Source organism: Lytechinus variegatus, chromosome 17, assembly GCF_018143015.1.
Source record: "Lytechinus variegatus isolate NC3 chromosome 17, Lvar_3.0, whole genome shotgun sequence".
In the NCBI taxonomy this organism is placed as follows: Eukaryota; Metazoa; Echinodermata; class Echinoidea; order Temnopleuroida; family Toxopneustidae; genus Lytechinus; species Lytechinus variegatus.
In genome coordinates, this window is record NC_054756.1 from 13402876 (window position 1) to 13425195 (window position 22320).

The window sequence follows — 22320 nt, forward strand, 5'->3', positions numbered from 1 at the left end:
AATTATCAAAACAGACCTATAACACTTTTTGGAGTGAAATGTTTTTTGCTTATAGTAATTTTTTAACTATCTATTATAATAGTCATGTCAATGTATCTTCACATCCTCTATGGAATAATAAAATCAGAATAGGCAATTTTCCAATATATATGAAGAAATGGAATGAAAGGGGTATTCGTTTCATTAATGATATTTTGGATGAAGGAGGGCATTTTTTATCTTTCAAAGATTTTCAGGATCTTTATGATGTCAAATCAAATTTCCTTTTTTATCATTCACTATGTGTTGCTATCAAGGAAACCTACAAAAGATCTACATTCAATAGAATCCCCCAACCATTAATTCCAGATGTGCTAGCATTTATTACTAAACTTAAAAAAGGATGCTCGCATATTTATTCCATTTTATTGAAACGACGAAAAACAGAAAATAAAAGCTTTCTTAAATGGAAGTGCATATTTGATCTGAACGATAAAAGGTGGGAATCTTATTGCTCATTGGGTTTTCAGTGTACCATTGATGTAACATTGCGTTGGTTTCAATATAAGGTTGTGCAACGTATATTATTTACAAATGATTTGCTTTTCAAATTGAAATTAGTTTCAGTAAACAAATGCACTTTCTGTCGAAAAGAAATTGAAACGGTTTTGCATCTATACTCGGAGTGCAGGCATGTTAATCACATTTGGAAAGAGTTAGAGGACTGGATTAGGACCAAAACCAATGAGACTCTATACTTTTCAGATGAAAATAAAATATTCGGATTTATTGGAAAAAACAATTGTGCACTCAATTGTATTTTTATTATAGTAAGAAAGACTGTGTATGATTGTAAAATAAACAAAACAATTCCTCTTTTCAGTATCATCAAATCCTCAATAATCAATTATTACCAAAATGAAAAATACATTGCCCAACTTAATTTCAACCAACACAGATTTGACAAAAGATGGTTTCGATTGAAAAATCTCTTTATTGTTTGACTTACACATGTAAAATTATTTTGTCAGTTCATTGTTTATATCAGTGATTGTATTATTCATTGTACTCTGTATATATTGATTTTTCATTGCCAATAAAATCCCTGTGGAGGGAAAAAAGATTGAAAAAAAAAAAAAAAAAAAACTTGTAATGTTGATTTTTATCAATCTCCCGATTGTCTTAATGATGAGTTGTTGTTGTTTTTTTTACAATAAACCGGAAGTAAAATGAATGAATGATTGATTGATTGATTAATCAATGAGTGGATGGATTAGTGAATTAATGAACGAATAAATGAATGAATGAATTAATTAATTATAAAATAAATAAATAAATAAAATGAATGAATGATTGAGTGAATGAGTGAGTGATAGAACGATAGAATGAATAAGTGACTGAGTGAGTCAGTGAGTAATACAATGAATGAGTGATAGATAGAATGAATGAATGAATGAATGAATGAATGAATAAGTGACTGAGTGAGTCAGTGAGTAATACAATGAATGAGTGATAGAATGAATGAATAAGTGAGTCAGTGAGTGATACAATGAAAGAGTGATAGAATGGATGAATAAATGATAGAATGATTGAATGAACGAATAAGTAAGTCAGTTAGTGTTATAATGAAAGAGTGATAGAATGGATGAATAAATGATAGAATGATTGAATGAATGAATGCATGCATGCATGAACGAATAAATTTAGAAATAAATGAATGATGGAATGAATGACTGAATAAATAGATAAATAAATAAACAAATAAATAAGTGAACGAATGAATGGTGTTTTTGTAGATCACCCTTTCATTAATGTTGGTGTAATATGGGGGATGTATTTTTTCTGTTTTTTGTACACATAAATAAAAGCTTAGAATAAGGAAGTACTATATAGTTAAATGCCACTTCCCCATATCGTTGAAAACTCTTGCACCGTACCCTTTCAATTTTACACAAAGCGCCGTATAATATTTATTCAAAAATACATTTTCTTCATCTTCTATTAATGAATGAAATTGTCTATGCAGCCTACTATTTTTATTCAAATGATGTTTAGATTTGCTGATTCTTTACTCATAGGCCTACAATAATTGTTTAAAATTTTGAAGGTTGAATGATTTGTGAAAAATGATAATAATAGTTGATATGAATCCAATAAACGGGGTAATAATATGCTGTAAAGCGCTTTGAACCTTTAAGGGAAAACCGCTACATAAAGATAAAACTAGCTATTTATGAAAAAAATACAATTTACAGAGAAAAATGAAGTTAGTCAAGTGTTTTGCATTCCTATTGGTTTGGCAAAATGAATAGAAAGTGTGCGAAAGAAAACTAGAAAGATGCCTGCGGCGCGTTTCATTAACAGATCTGACATCTTTCCTTGATTCTGCATTGGCTAAGAAGCAATGTTACTAGTAACTGTCGCATAAAATGGGACTTGTCGGATAAAACGTCTGACAACTTTCATAAAACGTTGCCCACATTCCCAACATCGATATCTCTAGATAGGTGCTACACTTCGGCCCTAAATTATCCTTTGCGGTATACCTCAAACTGATACTTAACCCTCTTTGAAGTCTTTATTAACCCCGTTTCAATGCTTGAATTAGTTCGTAAGTAGCTTGGCAAGATTTTGTATACCATTTATGAATAATGGGATCTTACAGCATAAGTTATGCCTCCATTCCCATGTCATATCCACCCCCCCATCCCAAACATGAATCTACGTACTTGTTCGTAAAGGAGGGCGAAGGGTCCTACTTTATGTTGTTGTTTTTTTCAGGCAAAACTTATTAAAGTCTTCTTCTCTTAAAGGTATTGTTTAACTTTGTGAGCAGCCGATTTAAAAAATTCTCAAACCAAGATGAAACGTGTGTACAAGTGCATGTATTAGAACTAATAAACCCTGAAAACAACCATTATTGAGAATGAAAAGCTAAAACTACAAGGCAAACCGTGATTTTGTAAATAGGTGTCTTATAGACGCCTAAATAGTACACATAACTGTATGGGATGAAATTAAGATGGTGTTTCCGGTCACTTTATATTTCAATTTTTGAAGCACTAAATAATGATTTTCGAACGCAATTTTTTCAGGGCTTTATTTTTGTAACATATCACAGACACAGATGACAAGTATGACCTTCTAGCTCAGATTTTTTTAAAGTCAAACCAATGTTAAACAATCACTTTAACTTATATTTCGAATTCTCACATTCAATTAGTGTCCCTTTTTCAATTCGTTTATGACATTTTGCGACTCTTTGATGGCTCGAAACTACGACAATCTGCAAGAGATTCAATCACCATCAATCTAGTCGTGCTGCAGTATGAGGCAGTGACAACTAGGACAGCTGTCAGACGATGAAAACGTTCGATAGAATACCGTTTGTTCAGAGTCACAAAAATTCGGGAGTAGTTTATTGAAAATGCTCATAAAATGACAAAGTATACAGCTAGAAGGTCTTTGTCGAAAATTGATAAACCGGAACAGGGGTTGTGTCCTAAGTTTCAGTAATGACAAGCAATAGCAAAATGTCCAGAATCAAGAAATAAACTTGTGTGTTGATACACCAATTTTCGACAAAGACTTTTTACTTTCTATGTCTTGTCGGGTATTTGACAACACATTTCCTCTGTTCTTGATTCCTCCGGTCCTTGCTTTAATACCAAGAACACCGTATTCGCGAACGTACCTCCAGAGGCAAATGCAGCTGCACGACTGATTTAACATGTTTAAGATTGACCAGGCGCCGGTTATCGCATCAGGGCCCTTCGACTTTGCTTCGCTCATTGAGACCGGCATAAAGAGGACACTTTTGTGGACCTGGCTTGGCGTTTTCGTTGACCTTCAGAGCGTTTCATCAACATTTTTTTTGTCTAACAAGCCGGATCTGACAACTTTCCTTTCCTTGATGCTGATTGGCTGGAAAGTACAATTCTTATGGTAACTGTCAGGTAAAATATACTTTGTTGATAAAACGTCTGGCAAGTACTTTTTTTAAACGCTCCGCGGGTATTCTAGTCGTTGGTTTTAGCATTGGACGTCTGAAGTCTTGGCTTGTTGGCAAATCTGAAGACAATCTTTAACGGCCACATAACCAGAGAAAAAAAGGTGTCCCGGTGTGTCTCCAACTTAATATTAATTCCACTGTACGTCTTTTATCTGGGGCTGAACAGAATTCTGAAGGATTTTTTGTTTGTTGTTGTTGTAGGTTATTTTTTTTGTGTTCCTTTTTGCCTAAAAAAATAAAATTGCTTTGTCAATCAACTCGTTTTTCAAGTTGTCATGATTTTTGTTGACGGTTAAGTGCTTTTGAGCATAGTGGTGATCTTTTATCTCTGATTTTGTTTGTTGGTTTATTGTCAGGTAAGTGTTGCCCCTCTTAATGAGGTTCGGCAAGGTCCATTTCGCCACACAAACAGAGGTCAGTTTTTATCACATTAAGTAATATCATACACCTCGAAAATAAGGTCAAATAGAACGTCACAGCGGTAAGACAGGTGCCGAGGCCCCAACTCGAACGGGGTAGCATCACAACAGGTATTCGATGGTATAGCTGGGGGATGCTTCATGAGGAGATTTGTCAGTGATTTTCTCTGACATCTGTTAAAAGCTATTGAGAATCCTTGCATCTGATTGGGTATAAGAGCGTATTAGTCTCTTAAAATCACTGACATGATATCTGCTGAAACACTTCCATCATGCTGGCGGAGTTGCTTGTTGCCATGGAGGAGGGATAAGCCTTTAGCAACCACATGACCCATGGCAACATGACGTCATGTAATAACTGAGCGCTGTAGGAAACAAAGAAAAAAATGAATGGAGAAAGGTGTCGTGAATATGATTATGAGAGGGTTGGAAATGAGAAGACTCGATGCAAGCTTATCTTCAGGACTGACCGATATCAACGCGGGCGTACAAATAGGGGACGTAAAAGAAAAAAATATTTTTTTGCCGAAAAGTTCCGAGCTCGCTTCGCTAGCTCGACTTTGCAGAATTTTTTTTCACACACGCAACGTTGTGTCCCCTGATTAGGCCGTGCAAACTTTTTTGTTAGAGCCATCTCTGCAAATGTTGTTTCTGAAACATTGCGGAGGCGTCTCCTGTGAGATCATAAACCCAACTATGATGGGGTGACCATAATTTGCGCACATTTAAAAAATTATGTTGGTTTTCAATCAAAAAATTCCCACAGTTCGCACAAAATTAATCAAAATCATGAATACCAGACGAAAGGGAAGATCCTAAAGTCAAATTCGCTTGACGGAATCATAAAGCAGGTCAAGGGTTTCGCTGGTATCGGCGATCTCAAAATTCCATGGCAATCGATTTAAGTGCGCGCTCGGCTGAAAAAGTGTCATAAAAAGTGTGACCTTAATTTTCGCACGATCGTTTAGCAAAGCTTTAGAAATGAAATCGACCAGATAAACTAAAGGTAAGATAATTGTATCAGATGAAGGTTAATGCCATGAATTTTGTTGGCATCACATTTTACTTACCAATTTGGAGAGCTCTGCTTTCAAACTGGCGATATCTTGACGCTTGTCGAGAAGTTACGCTTTTCTCAGAGCGGACGCAAAAAAAGGTAACAAATTTTGCCGATGTTTTGTCAAAACTTTCACAAATTCAGACCCAACCTTTAAAAAATCATGTTGGGTATATTTTGGTCGCTTTTTTGCTGGTGATATATCAGTTTTCCATGCTATTTATTAGATATAGAGATATTCGATTGTGCGCAAAATTAGGTAACACGCGAATTAAGGTCACACTACCAAACTGTAATAGGTCCATGGTGAGATGAGGCCTTACATGATTCCAATTCATATAGATCCGCAGTCCATTCAGTAAGTGCAAACTAAATGCAAACAATATTAATTCCTTAATTTCTTAAAGTCAAAGAAAAAGATGTTACATGAGAGAAGCGAAAGTGGTATCTTGCTTTGACATACCTTTGCATTCGTTTCGAGTCCAGCCTTTGTTTTGAGTCGTAGGCCCTTTTCCACACAAGCGAGACGTCGCTATTGTTCAAACTGGTAGCAATTGCTTTCTGAAGGCAAGGAAAGGGTTGAAGCACAAGCAAAGTGTTAAGCATAAAAAATTATAAGTCATAACCCCTTTCTTGGCTAGCTATTACTTGTGCTTGAGGAAATTGTTTGCAAGCAATATTTTTTATGCATAACATAGGCCTATGACCCAGATTATAGGCCTAGTGGTTGTATCATTCTTCTCTTCGTTCTTCTTCCATATAACTCTGTTAGGGGACATTATGGAATACTTCGCATACATTCGTAAATCCGAAGCTTTGTTATTCCGAAGGTTCGTTATTCCGAAGGTTTGTATTTCCGAAGGTTCGTAATTTCGAAGGTTCGTAAGTCCGAAACGAAATGAGGTTCGTAATTCCGAAGGTTCGTTAGTCCGAAAACGAAATTAACAACGAACCTCATTTCGTTTTCGGATAAACGAACCTTATTTCGTTTTCGGACTAACGAACCTTCGGAGCAACGAACCTCATTTCGTTTTCGGGTTGTCCAACCTTCGGAACAACGAACCTTATTTCGGTTTCGGATTAACGAACCTTCGGAATATCCGAACCTTCGGAATAACGAAGCGTCGGAATTACGAATGTATACGGTTAGGAAACATTATGTATTACTTCATAGTGATGATACGATATTTGCAAATTACAAAGGGGTTATGTTTATATTTTACTTAAAATCTTTCGTAGTGTATACCTGCCAAGAAAATGCACAGCAAACACAATTCTGCCGGGTGCTCATTCGTCCTCACCCATGTCACCTGGAATGAGTATGACAGATGTTTTGCTAAATGATGTAAGATAAGTATTGTTACGAATGTCGAGATTGTGCACATGGTTTCAAAATGCGTGCGATGGTAAAATAAAAATGAATTGAATAATCAAGTTTTATCACCCTCATCGTGTAACGATTTTTTTTAATGAAAGTTTGAAAATTTTGCAGTCCTTCCGCGGGTTCATTAGGTCATGTTCACTGTGTGATATTGTGTTACATTATTATATGAAGTCAAATCTGTTAATGAGTATTTTTTACTTGATTTTGTTATATACTGTATTATTCTATATATCACATGTTTCATGGCGTCCTCGAGGGCGTACATGTAAATCAGGATTGAGGGGCTTAATGAATATGCCTACCCTCATAAAAAAAAATTGAAAAATGAATAATTATTCTCTCATCGTGACGATCATGGGTTGAAAATTGCTGCATATAGTCATCACTTATAGGTGTATGTCTCTTCATATAATTGCTGGTACATATAATCTGATGGATAAAAGTGTGCGATATTGTATCGTGATAGATGGCGCTATACGATTTTTTTATCAGGGTGATGATGATAATAGGATGATATTTATGTTGTTGATGTTGATGACGATGTTGATGATGATGATGATGATTTTGATGATGATGATCTTACGATACTGCAACAAATAACAATGAAAATTGAGTTTTAAATGTGATTTCCTTTTCTTTTATTACAGGAAATAGATCACTAAACAAAACAAAAATAATATTAATCTTACAACTCTTGAAGTGTCGGTTCTGATTATAATCCGAAGTTATGATAATCTTGTATTAGATCCAGATAAAATCCAAGTTGGTTGGCGAAGATTCCTTAAATTAACGTTCACAATTTTGGCGATGATGAAATTGATGTTGAAGCACGATGAATAACAAGAGTTACAAGTAACTATATCCTAAAAGAGAAAATAACTAAATATATATGAATGTAATCGCTCTTACATTTCTACTTATATATTACAATAATGATGATGATGAGGTGGAGGAGGAGGATGCTGATGATGATGATGATGAGGAGGAGGAATGAGGATGATGATGATGATGACAGGGGCCGCGGAACGGTTTTCAAAGTGGGGGGCTGAGCCAAAATTGGGGGGGCTGACCATGCTAAAAATCACAATCATATGGCCATTTTTACGTTTTTGTACACGGTTTTGGAAAAAAGTGGGGGGCTGAAGCCCCCCCAGCCTCCCCCCCCCCCCGGTTCCGCGGCCCCTGGATGATGATGACGATAAGGTTGATTTTGACGGTGGTGATGATGGTAACTATGTTGGCGTTAATAATGGACCCGACCCCCCTTAAATAATACAACTTTTTCACAAAGCATACCTATCTTATTTTCCAACGTCATTATTTTCACTGAATTCATTTTAATACATGTATATGTGATATTACTTTGGTATACATAATGCAATTTTTTTTTTACGATTATGCTGATTTTCATATTTCTAAGAGGCTCACTCGTCACTCATTTTGTGCTCTCGAAAATTACCAGAAATAGCACACCGCTAACGGTCCGTGTAGTGTTTCTGACTCTTGCCTTTCAATCAGAGGATTGCCAGATATCCTATCCACTGGCAGTAATCATTCAACCCCCGAATTTCATCCTTATTTTTTCTGATTTTTTTTAAAGTGTCGATTTAGCACACGAGTCAATTAATGGGGAATGAATTAGGCCTGTGATACCATCTGTTTGGTAGGCACTTATGGGGCGAATATCAAAGGACATGTTAAAATGTGCAACTCTACGTCACTCGAAGTGACGGCTCGCCGATGAATATTCATTAGATCGTGGTCGTGCGTGTTCAATATGAGTGCAGTATTATATGTGCGAGGAACTTTGGCTCGAAAAGGTGAGTGTATGGACCATGGTCGGAGACACAAGTTGTCAAATAACGTATGTGTGTGGGTGTGTGGTGAGGGTGTGTGTGTGTGTGTGTGTGTGTGTGTGTGTGTACCATCGGCTGGTAGTATTCCACGCTGAAATACATGAAGCCGCGTCGGAGAGAGTGAATGCGATTCGGTAAAACGACGTTCCCGATATAAAGATATAATAATATGTACATTTAGAGGCAAAGACAGGAGTACAATTAGTTTTTTTAAGGGAAGAATAGTGTACAATGAAATAAAAAAAAAATGTGTACAGCCAATCGATGGAAGTTAGGCAGGTGTACAGTGATGTTTAAAAAAAGAATGAATAGTATTGTGAAGCCAACTTGAGAGGAGGTGAGGCAAGTGTACAATGATAAATGCCGTCGAGATAAAACGCCTTAATCAAGTGTAATTGCAATTATTTCTACGCATCAGAAGACAATAGATTATAATATTCGCTGTGTATGCTGGGATACACTGATCGTTGAAGTGACATTAAAACCATCTCAGCAATTCCTAGCTACTATAGAGTATCTGTAATCTCTGGCGGAGATCGGCCTCACATGCAGTTCAACTAACTTCTGAGTGAGTATCACCACTGTACTTCTTATTATATTGTCTTTTGTTTTGTTTTGTTTTTTTACATCTCGGAAAATAAGTACATTCACCAGTCACCACTTCTGAGAATTCGCTGAACATATAATGTTAATGTCGTCTTATTCAACATTGAAGGCTTGGCAATACTTGGCAATACAAGGATTGAGTTGAAACAAAATAAAAATGTTTTCATCGTCATCAGCAACTGCTCGCGCTTTCGATTGTATCGTCTCAATAACGAACGTGCCCTCAATAAATGGATAACTGTTTTACAGCAACCAAACTGGGAAGACCTACCCTTCCCTCGGCTGTGTCACCAGGTGCATATTGTACATCAGGCGCGTAGCTAGCATCAGATCCTTCAAAGCATTTCATGGGCCAAATTGTCTGGGGAAAATAAAGTGACTCTACGTAAGCTAATGCATGGGCCCATACATTTCTTTGTCATAGTTGATATATTGCTGTACACATGCTTGACCAAAAAAAACGCGTTTAAAGGGGTGTTTTTTCCAGTTTGGACACTTGCTAAGAGTATAAAAAAACAACGTTTTTAACGGATGGGTTTGAAAGACTGGCCAATGGTCAGTCGCGGCGTAAAACTTATTTAGGGTATTTTTTCAAATTTTTTTTAAGACTAGCCAAACGAGTGTTTAGGGTATGTTTTTTACCAAGCTTTTTCTCTATGGCTGTTTCCTTCTCGTTTCTGAAAAGTGTTCGGGTTCTTCCCGATTGTAATTTAACTGCACTGGGGGCATGCAATATATAGTTTTGTCTATTTAAGCTTATTGTATAGCAAGTATAGGAGCCATATTCTGGCGACAACTTGTTTAGGGGCCAAAATGTGGAAATGAAGCCAACGAAAACTTGAATAGAGGGTTATTTTACACACAGAGAAATACTCGTTTAGGGTTTTTTTTTTTGGAAAAAAATGGTCTCGCATGTGTACAGCAACACATATGACTGCCCCCCCCCCCCCCGGGTTGTATTATATCCCATGATGTAATCCATTCATTTATAGTGGCATGAGTAAATTATTTCAAGGAAAGGGGCAGTGCCACATGGAAAAGGGCCGATCACCTCTCTGATTTTTCAAATAGTGAAAAGCGGGTTGAGAAAATGATTTACGAAGGACGATCAATAGGACAGATCTGCACTGTATAATTTTCATAATACCCTTATAAATAATATTCAATTGATAACATACTCAGTGCCATTTTAAGGTCGTCTTTTCCCCTATCAAAATAACCCGGAGCCGCCCTTGACAAACTACCGATTAATTTCTTCGTTCTTAACAATTTACAGGGGTTTGATCATGTCGGCGATGTATAGGTTCGAGTGTTATGCATCACTACAGAAGATACCGATGAGTCTGGTTGCTCTGTACGTGCTGTTGATATCAGGTAAGTACACATAATGGAGATTTTCACCGATTAAAAAAAGTTGACTTGAATAAAAACAGAAAAATCGAACAACCCTAGCTCTGAAAATTTCATTAAAATCGGATGTAAAATAAGAAATTTATGACATTTTTTAGATTTCGCTTATTTTCACAAAACGGTGATATGCACATCCTGGTCGATATGCAAATAAGGGGACTCATGACATCACTTACTGTTTCTTTTGTATTTTATATGAAATATGAAATAAATTACAATTTTCTCCTCATTTTCCTGTGAAACAAAGTTTTTTTTTCCTCCCTGAACATGTGGCATTACAATTGTTATACTATTTTACAATTCAGTTAAGTTGGTCCTTGATGTCAAATTGGTAAAAAATTTGAAATATTGTATAGTTCAAACAATAAATATAATAATGAGTGATAGACATAATCGACTCTCTCATTTACACGTCACTAAGTTGTGCATAACTGTTTTGTGAAATTTAGCGAAATTTTAAAATGTCATAGCTTTCTTATTTTACATTCGATTTTGATAAGATTTTCAGCATTATCCTTGTTTGATTTTTCTCTATTTATTCGAATCAACATTTTTCTGGGGTGGATTCGACCTTTAATTTGTGCGTCGTTTTTTCCCTTAAGGCCTCTATATTATGCAACAGATTATGAAATATGAAACGACCTTTCACATGTTCAGGTTTATTTTACATTATCGAGAGGATACTATAGCAACATCACGAGCAATTATGTCAGTCGGGTAAACAGCTTTTTTATGTACTGAAGAAACCACCCTGTCTTAAGAAAACAAAGAAAAATAGATAATAGTCACTTAGCACTCAACAATCTCAATGTTAGTTCCTCTTCAAACAAGTATGATTATGAGAAAAAAATTAAAACATCGCATTTTGCATTAAATGTGAAAGTTTTAAAAAGTCAAATAATTTCATTTGAAGTTCGGCATATTAGGAATATCAATTAACTCGTAAATTTGCTATGCTGCAAGCCTTGTGGTCGAAGTAAAGTCCAAATCGGCTTTAAGCATATATAGGCGGCGGAAGCGGGGGGGGGGGGGGACGGGGGGACAGATCCCCTACATTTTTAGTTGATTATTATTTTTTTTTTGCTTGTCAGTTTTTTTTCCTGCGTCTCCCCCCCCCCTAAATTCTGGTGGACCCCCCTTAAAATGTCTCCGTCCCCCCCCCTAAAACTTAGGTTGATGACCTTTTTTTTCTTGTCAAATTTTTTGACATGTGTCCATCACAAAATTTCAGGTAGACCTCTAATTTTGGGGGCTTCCGCCGCCAATGGCTTTAAGTCGCTGTCGATGGTGACGTCATTACGATTAAGATTTGAATTTGCTTTGATTCCTACAGAGAGGGTCGAACAAGACTGAATTTCGATTTCAGTGTATAGTCCAACCACTATGTTCATATCAAATGTTATTACAATTATTTCTTTGAAATTCGGAACGCAACGAATTGCATAGTGCGCCGGGCTTAAGAAACCGTTATAGTCTACACTTCACAAAATTACCTTCAAAGAGCTTTCTAATTGATATAACAGTGGTGTTCAAGGGTTAGTGAGCCCCACAAGAAAATTAATATATTTATAGTGTTCAAGTTCTGCTGTTTTGTATTTGATTGTACAGTCAGGTGATAAAATATTTAATGAATGCAGTTTGTTTCTCAGGGCTCGCCGAACGTTGTATTGAACTGGTGATGTTGTCTCTGATCATTAACACTTAGCATGAAGGAGTGCATTTTATGGTCGAGTTAACTAACTTATGAGCACTACTGTACATGTTTTGTAGCCTATATTTTTTTAATGAGTATAAAGCTTGATATTGTTGGAACGCTGAGCTAACAGGTCAGATTAAATGGCACTTATGGGGGGAAAATATGATAAGATTCTCCTATCGACACTTACCTATGAAGGAGTCCGATATTATGCACAATAACATAAACAGCTGGTTATTCCATTAGCAATACATAATATTTTTAATCTTATAATGACTCTTATTATCTAAATTTGTGTTGACATTTTGATGTTTGTTTCATTCATTGTTTGGTTTCGAATCCTGACAACACTACATTTCATTTTATTTGCAGAACTTACATTCCTGACAACATTTTTAGAAGTCTTTGGAAGATAAACATGCACATGCATCTTTTAGATTTGACTAAACCAAACCTATTTTCAGAAATAAATTCCTTTACTTCTCTTTTTCTATTTTTCTGAAATTGTTATTCTCAAACATCTTCGTTATGTCCCAAATATAATTTCATTCCCTCATTATGACCTGCTAAGCTGGGGCCTATGCGGACTCGTGTCTTAGAAGTGAAGAACACAACTGCTGTAGCGATGGTCATGGCCTCAACTACACTTTGCCCATGTTCACCCCGTGTCAGACGATAATGGATGGTGGGTTAGCGGTTCAAACCATCCCAAAGATCATCCAAGTTCCTCACGTGACCCAATGTAGAAGGAAGAAGGAGCTTGGAATACTCTTCGGAAACAGAATCTGTCGCCTTCCCGGTACGTCATACATCACTGGTGTTTGTGCGCGCATGGGTGTGTGTGTGTGTGTGGGATGGGTGAGTGGTTGAGAGAGGGGAGTTGGGGATGGTGCAGGTAAAAATGGCAAAGGTAAAAATGGCAAAAGGTAAAAATGGCAGAGGTAAAAATGGAAGAGGTAAAAATGGAAGAGGTAAAAATGGAAGAGGTAAAAATTGCATCGGTAAAAATGGCAGAAGTAAAAGCAATATACGATGGTGTGGCAGGGTGTATCATGGTTATGACTGTGGATATAAAGGACGAATGGGTGTTACCACTTGGTTGGAGGGAGTGTAATGTAACATTGGTCCAACCCATTACATGAGGGTGTGTTTGGTGTTGTTGCATGCTGGGGTGCATTCAAAAGGGGGCTGGTGAGTAAACCCCTTGATTTGAGAGAGTTGCACGTGGTCCAACGCCGATTACAATGATGTGAAAAATGAAATAAATTGTTGGAACTTTTAACATCATAATGATGATCATTTCTGTAACCCGTATAGAGACCCGTTATTTCATTTTCCTGGGCCCATTGTCCTGGATGACATAATATTAGATTTTTTTTATTTGATGCAAGATGACAACATCTGTTTTCATGGGAAAAAATGTTTTGTATCATTATTTACACAATTTGGAGACTGTAAGAACGACCCATGTACACAAGGCTGGTGCGAAGAAACGATGACGGGATATCGGTGCCACCCGAATGCTGACAACAAAGACGTCAACACCACCACTCTTACCAGCTACATCATTTCAATAACCAGCACCGCTGCCCCCACAACCACCGGGTCTTTGCCAACAACTCCCCGGACAAAGGCCACAACGTCACCATGGTCAACCCTACCCACGACAACGCCTCCTCAACAGGGTAACGAACAATTTATGTTCCATTTGATGACAGGGGTGTTCGTTTTTCAATCTATGTTTCTACCCGATTAATAATCGTTGCCTATTTTTTCTTCACTCTACAGTTAAAATGAAGTGCATGTCATTTTAACCAAATTTTGTAGAGAGTTACTTTGGTATCTATGCATTATAAAAATGCAAAAAAAAATAGGTTCATGTGCTTATTTTTTTTCTACGGGTCTTCAAAGTACCCGTATTTGAATGATATGAAAACTTGCGCAATCAAGAGAATTATGCCTCTCTTAGACCTCATGAATTCATCAAATGAGTTTGAATCATCTTTACTCAGTGGATACCCATCAAACTTCATCAAAATTTCAAGATATATAACAAAATGTATACCAAACTAATAGAAAGTATTTTAATGGGTAACAGGATATCTATTTAGAGTCAGCAGTGCCCTCACTTGGCAAGAATAATGCAGAAACTGGGAAAAAACAAATCTTCAAAGACGTGAATCTACTCAAAAATTAAAAAAGTATTCTTTAAGCTGCACTTTTTTCAGAATCCATGTAGTTTTCATCAAATCGGATTAATTATAGAGAATTGCATATCGAAGGTGCAGGGAAGTTAAAAATATGGGGTCCACGTGCTCGTTTTTTAACTATAAGTGTCCAAAGTGATGCCAGTTGGCATGAAAATCGCCTAAAAATGCAACGAAAACGTGCAAAAGTCTAATATTATACCGTCTAAAATGTGCATGATTTCGTAGTTTTGCTCCCAAGCATTAAAAATCCATGTCATTTTCATCATACTTTGCCCATAGATACTTTAACATTTGAATATTCCAAATATGCAAAAATTAACATGGGTCTAAGTGCTTGATGTTTTTGCTAAAGAGCTTCAAAGTTTAACCAAATGGATGTTCTTATAAATTGCGCATTAAAAAGAATTTGGCATTTGTAGAGATCACGAGATCACACAAATGAGTTTAAAGCTCTATTACTCAGTCAAAATCAATGAAAATTTCATTAAATTTTGCAATATGATTAGTAATTATGTCTTTAAAGGTCATGTCCACCTCAGAAAAATGTTGATTTGAATCAATAGAGAAAAATCAGACAAGCACAATGCTGAAAATTTCATCAAAATCTGATGTAAAATAAAAAAAAAGTTATGACATTTCAAAGTTTCGCTTATTTTTAACAAAATAGTTATATGAACGAGCCAGTTACATCCAAACGAGAGAGTCGATGATGTCACTCAATCACTCACTATTTCTTTTGTTTTTATTGTTTGAATTAAACAATATTTCATTTTTTACGAATTTGACGATTAGGACCTCCTTGTCTGAAGCACAGAACGTTAAAATAATGGAATTCCACGTGTTCAGGGAGGAATGAAACTTCACATTTCACATGACAATGACGAGAAAATCAAAATATTTCATATTTCATATGATAAAATACAAAAGAAATAGTGAGTGAGTGATGTCACCAGTTCCTCATTTGCATACCGACCGAGGTGTGCATATCACTGTTTTGTGAAATGAAGCGAAACTTCAAAATGCCATAACTTTCTTATTTTACATCCGATTTTGATGAAATTTTCAGTGTTGTGCTTGTTGATTTTTTCTCTTTTTATTTAAATCAAGCTTTTGTTGGAGTGGACTTTCCTTTAAGATGGATAATCTATTTGTATTGCTTTCAATCGTTTGCTTAATCAAGTCTAACATCACTCTCAGTTCCTTAGAAATTGCGGAAAAATAACAAATACTCAAACTTAAAAAAAAATCAAATTTCAATAACAATCTTAAGAAGTAAAATAAATGCTACAATTTATTCAAAACCTTGACATTTTCACCAAACTTTGCAAAGTTGTAGAGGAAGGTATACCTACATTAAAAAGATATGGGTTCATATGCTCGTTTTCAAACTATCAGCACTCTTATTTGAGCAAATGTGCTTCTCAAAACACCCCCAAAACGCACCAAAAGCTTTGCACTACGTGAGGACAAATCCTGAACCGCTCTACCATTTATTCAAACTCGAGTCATATCCGTCACACTTTGCAGCACTACAGAGATAAATATTTTGAAATTGAAGATGATTAAAAGAAATGGTCCGTGGAATAATTCCAGTTTATTAGTTTCATAAAATTACTCATCGGATCTGCAGCTATGCAGATAAGGAGAAAAATCAGTTCACATACCTACAGCTGATTAATCACCAGTTCATCCATTGTGACGTCAGCGCTCAGAGTGTAAAATATGCGCAGATCATGATGGCAATTGAGTACAGTCAGTAAGATAATCGAATTTTATTTCAAATTCTGAAAATCACCAATGAATCAACCCTATCGCTTCGCTCTTCCGCTGGCCTTGATTAGATACTTAATGTATACTTGACCCCTCCCCGTGTACCCCCATCTCCGTGGGAAGGATTCTGAACACGCGAGACTCTTCTTTCGCTATTGACAAATACATTGATTGTCATCTTGTTTGGGGGATGGTCTTCTTATCCTCTTTACTCTTATTCGTTCTTTCATAGTTTGCCAATCGAATCCTTGTCTAAACGAAGGAACTTGCAAACCAATTCTTGGCACAAACTCACAGCAAGCTTTTGAATGTGAATGCTCACGGGAGTTCTACGGAACATTATGCGGTAAGTAGGAGATATAATGCAATGGATAGTAAATCTTGTTTCGATTATAACTTGCACTCATGATCAGTCGGAAATAAAGATAACTTACGATGTATAAGCGTTCTACATGCCTTGAATTGTCCACATTGATATCATCGAAAACGAAACCTTGAAGCTATTTTATAGGATTATTAAAAAATAAATGAAAAAAATGAAATATTCCCTACCGCTCTTCTTTCTCATCCATTTTTTTTTATCTTAAAAAGGTGCACCTTTTTTCACTATAAAAATATGAATATTCGAATACTGCTGATAGCATTGTTAGCAGTATGCGACTAGGAACACATCTAAACAGATAGTGGTGCTACATCAAACAATGCTGTGAATCATCATAATTTTCATAACTCATATTTCAACAGAATGTTCTACACTTTACACACCCGACGTGGCCTTTAGAAGAACTTATACTTTTCCAAACTTCTGGATCCCTGCCAATGTGACATCATTTGACTTTATGGTTAGCGCAGACAATGATGCACACATAGGCCTATTCCCGGGTAACACAACCAACGAGAAATACGAATTGAGTAAGTCATATTGCATAGCTTGGTAGAGACCTGCGACTTCAGGTGGGCGGGAAAAAAATTGCCCCATCCCGAAAGAAAAAAAATTGGGACCCCCCTAGCGAGAAAATTAAAAAAAAACGTATAATACATAAATACACATTACATGCAGTGTTGAAACGATAGAGTATGATACACGCCTGAAGTGAATAAAATCAGCAAGGACGAAATTAGCTTTCACCAATAGGTGGAGCTGGAACAGTATTTTCATCAACTTTTCTCTTGATCGGCTGCTTAGCTGTTTTGCTTTTTGTTTGTGTTTATGATATGGGGTAGTCCTACCTGGTGCGTGTTTCATAAAGCTGTTCGTAAAGTTACGCACAACTTTACGCACAACTTTACGCACAACTGGAACATGTTCTTAGGTCCTAAATCAATTACAAAGGGATATCACACAGCATAAGAAAGGATCACCAGTCGTGCGTAAAGTCATTTTTATCTTACGAACAGCTTTATGAAACACCCACCTGTACTTCTTGTAACAATGAATCTGAGGATGGGTAACTTAATTCCTTTAATGATGCAAGAGCGGAGCGCCCCTGAGCTGAACATTTTTGACATTTCGATCTGAAAGCTGGACATTTTAAGCAATTTATTTTCAATAAAGAACAATGCGAGCTGAAAATTAGTATAACCCCCCTCCCCCGATCCGCCTATATGACTTGAAAATGCGATAGCCTTATTTCAAACCGATTTGATGATATTCGGGGCTTTGCCAGCTTTCTATACTTCAAATAAACTAGGTTTTTTATATCATGTAAATCGACGCAATCTTGTGACTCAGTAACTCTTTTCTATTATGCAGCTATCGGTGGGTGGAGGAATACCGGTGGACGAATCATACGAGGTACCAATCCCGTTAGCAGGGACATATTATATCCTCCAACCTATAATGTTAGTCTCTCCCAAATACCAGAATTCGATCATTACCGGCTATCGTTCGCCAATGGACATATTCAGCTAAGTCAGTATGATAACGGTGAGGTAGTAATGGCGACCCGGGATTCCCAGCGACAACCGCTTCAAGTCTCTTATGTAGGAATTTGGACTGGTTTCGGATCAGATGGTTATTGGAGATTCCCGACGTTCTGCCCAAGCTTACCAGACCCGGTCTAGATAAATAAGCCAACCATACATGCAGACATAATTATGATTCTTTGATAAAGGGAATTAGAATATTGAGAAATAAAGTTTAGTACATCATTTATCTTTGTTACTATTTTGGCAATATGTAATCAGTAACGGAGTATAAATAATTAACAACACACTTCTTATTCATTCATTTCTCTTTCGCTTTGAAAAGAGTTAAAATTTAAAAGTCGGGGAAGCATTTTAGTTTAAAAATTGTCATTTTTGCATTTTTTTTAAACAGTACCCGTTTCAACAAATTGAGATAGTTTACTGTTTTATGTAGTATTTTTTGCGAAAACCCCTGTAAATATGTGGGTTTTTTTTCATGATTACATAATTATATTTGCAATAACAATAAAGTTGGAAAGGCATCGTCTACTGTTTATGAAAAATAAAGTGTGCTTGCAGGTTGAAATATTTTCACATTGAATTTGCTTGTGAACGATCTCTTTACTTATTTTTTCTTTCTTATTTTGTCAGAAAGAATTCAATCCCATTTCCATCCATCCATTGTTTTATCAAAAATACTGAACTTAAAAGTCAAAATATATCCATCATTGAAACTAAAACGATGCAGAAATTCATCACACACATTATGCTATTATTTGTATTTAGAACCATGGAACATGGTGTATTATACAGGGAAAAAGGGTTTTATATTTCTGTACAGTTATGAAAATCAATAGGAATGCTTTCTATTCAGGGACAGTGAAAATACATGCTGTTACAATTTTGCTGAACCTGTCGTGCCTCCGAATGATAAGACTATGATAGCCACTTTTTCTATTTCGTTAAAAAAAAGTTGCAAGCAATAATTATAGACACATAATAGTAGCCTAAATAATCATGATTATATAAGAATATGCTTATAATAGGAATGCATATGCTAACACTGTTCTTGATCAGTTGTTAATGCTTGAATCTACACTTAGTTGATGGCGATGGGGGTGCTATTCTCTGTCGGTAAGCGTATAAAAAACGTTAAAAAAACATCTTAATGATCTTTCGCAGAGTCACCCTAACTTCAATATTGTTCCGATACCTATAGTAGTCCGGCACTGCTGAAAATGGTAGGATATCCTTGAAATAGTGCCATTTTCCAATGCACGTCGTTTTTCTGGTCATGTTATTGCGAGCGTAAGACTAAGCTTTTATTTTTTTCACCTCAATTTCTTATTTTTATCCCCCCCCCCCTCTTATTAAACCCTCCTACTATTCAAGCAGTTCTAAGACATTTGCTCCGCCGAAATTGTATTGCTCCGCTATTAATTCCGTACACCATTAACTTACGTATAGGTCCATGCATACACTAAAGGAATGACAAACTTTATCCTGGATTTAACATCATGCCCTATCCTAAACCCACCCAACCCTATACTAACATAAAACCCCACTGCTACCCTAACCCTATCTTAGAGGAAGCCCCGAGCAATTGTCGATAGAGCAAATGCCTTGTCATCATTCAGGTTGGGGAGGGGGATGAAACAATAGATCACTCCCCCTCCCCCCCCCCCCCGAAACAAATAGGTTCATTGCTTGGGTTCACATCAGAGCTTTAACCTTGAAATATACTGTCAGACTATACAGTGCGTATAAAAAGTATTAAAAAAACGGGACAGTCTATCAAAATTTTATTTCAAATTATTATGTCTATATTTTGATGTTGATAGATACTCTGATGTCTTATCTTTCAAATGCCATTTACAAATGAGTTTCGTTCATGCTTGAGCGAGCACAAAACGTTTTTGTCAGGGGATCAAAAGGGGTTTGCGCCAAAATGGCATAAAAGAAGAAAATAATGATTATCAGACTTCTTTCTAGTTTTTATTCAACTTGATGGGGAAATGATGGAGTCAAAGGTCATCTAAGGGTCAAAAGGTTATATTGCATATTTTAATTATCGCGAAATCAGGCGAAGCTCATGGTTCGCAAACCAGCTTGTTTCATTTAAATATGTTATCTGTTAGCATTGAATATTATTTCATAATTAAGAAAAAAAATATCAACCTAAAAGCAAGGAGATTTCCATTATTAATGGGGAAAGCTTGTAATTTATTTACATCCTATTATTATGTGCAACAAAGGTTATGGTGCCTTTGAAAGACATGAATCCTGTTGTCAGGGGGACATTGATTCCTTGAAAAAGTTAAGTTGTGTGCTCACAGGACAATATTAATTCCAACTGAAGGATTTATGTCTTTCAAAGGCACCATTGACTTTGCAGCACATAATAAAAATATTTGATTAAATAACAAGCTCTCTTCTTAATAATGCGAATCCCCATACTTGGGTCAACAATTTTTCTAGCTTTTACTTATGAAAAAAAGAACAATTCAAGTAAATGAATAGATTTCAAAATGAATAGAATTGAAATTATGGCAAAGATAATGACAAGATTAAAAGGAGGTTTGCTGATTAGATACAGATATATTTCCAACAGAACAAAGAATAAGCAATTCGCAAGAAGTCTGATGATTCATATTTTATGCCATTTGGCGCAAGCCTTTTTTGGACCCCTGACAAAAACATTTCATGTTCGCTCAAGCATGAACGAAACTCGATTTCTACTATAATGGCATTTGAAATATAAGACATTAGAGCATCTTTTAACATCAAAATATCGACAGCATAGTTTGAAACAAAATTTTGATAGACTTTTCAAAACTGTCCCGTTTTTTATGGCCATGTTGGCAGAGTTGTGAATTTGCATCCATAGAACATTATATCAGACTAAGAGTCTATCGAAATTTAGTTGATATTCATCAATTACAGTTATAGTAGCAGACACACTTGTATTTGTCGTTATCACTAATTATACAGAGCTGCATGATAACATAAAGTTGAATACGTTGTAATTTATATGTTTTTGTAAATAGCCGTAATCCGAAATTGAATCATCTTCGTTCGTAGCTTATATATTCGTTTTACCTTATTGTGATCAAGGTTCATGTTCAACAATGCATAAATGCAGATGAGAACAATACTCTAAAACTCATTTGCAAATGAGAATGAGGCGTTTTGACCAGCGCTTTAATTGTCACTCTCACTATACCGCTCTTCTATATATGGCTAGTAATGAGATTTGTTTTCAATTATTGATAAATCATTCACAATATACATTTCTATTTACTTCCAAGGTTGATATTATACGTAAATATTGATAAAGAGACAAATAATGGAACTATTGTATCAATTGTCTATTTTCCATCATTCTTCATACAGACCTATAATGCGTGTACAGTGTACTTGAAATTTCCTTTATTGTGAACCCTCGTTATCCTCATAACTCCCCCCCCCCCTCTCTCTCGCTCTCCCCCCCGCCCCCTCTTCCTCTCTTTTTCCACCTCTCTCTCTCTCCCTCTATTTCCTTATCTTTACATTTCCCCTTCTCATCCATATAGAATACTCCATGCTATCGATCTTGTCAGCTCATCTAGTCTTTTGGATATAGATGATTTTTGTAAATAAGTAAATTATATGCCAATAATGCAATATCTCATTCACAAAACTTTTTATTGCACTCAAAATCGTTTTATGTAAATCTGATCGTGATATGGTATTGTGTATCTGTAATTCTTTTATTAGTCCTGTACTTCGTCAAAAAAAGACTTATTTTCATTGTTTGTAACTTCCCTTTGATTTGTTTTGAATAAAGGTTATATTTAAAAAAATGGTTGGTTTTAGAGATAAAATATAAATTATGTAAAGCCAATTGAACGAGGTGATCGAGGCGCAAGTGTACAATGATGTTTAGAAAAAATAATGAATATTATGGTGAAGCCAACTTTAGAGGAGGTGAGACATGATTGTGTATGGGATGTTTTAAAAAAGAATGAAGCCAA

At 35.9% G+C, this 22320-nt stretch overlaps 1 protein-coding gene across 1 annotated transcript; it reads left to right on the plus strand.

Moving 5' to 3' along the window:
• The first annotated feature begins 10593 nt into the window (after positions 1 to 10593).
• LOC121431437 lies at positions 10594 to 18464 on the plus strand. Its single transcript, XM_041629005.1, has 6 exons — positions 10594 to 10687; positions 12991 to 13218; positions 13871 to 14104; positions 16632 to 16745; positions 17144 to 17311; positions 18153 to 18464. Exons 1-6 carry the CDS (start codon positions 10600 to 10602, stop codon positions 18461 to 18463), a joined length of 1143 nt encoding a protein of 380 aa, XP_041484939.1. The 5' UTR covers positions 10594 to 10599; the 3' UTR covers position 18464.
• The last annotated feature ends 3856 nt before the right edge of the window (positions 18465 to 22320 follow it).

What these genes read in the sequence shown, in the direction of transcription:
- LOC121431437 (XM_041629005.1), top strand. Translation starts at nt 10,600, where the DNA reads ATGTCGGCGATGTATAGGTTCGAGTGTTATGCATCACTACAGAAGATA. An exon ending in CAGAATCTGTCGCCTTCCCG is followed by an intron (nt 13,219 to 13,870) that starts GTACGTCATACA and finishes CACAATTTGGAG; the next exon opens with ACTGTAAGAACGACCCATGT. An exon ending in GACAACGCCTCCTCAACAGG is followed by an intron (nt 14,105 to 16,631) that starts GTAACGAACAAT and finishes GTTCTTTCATAG; the next exon opens with TTTGCCAATCGAATCCTTGT.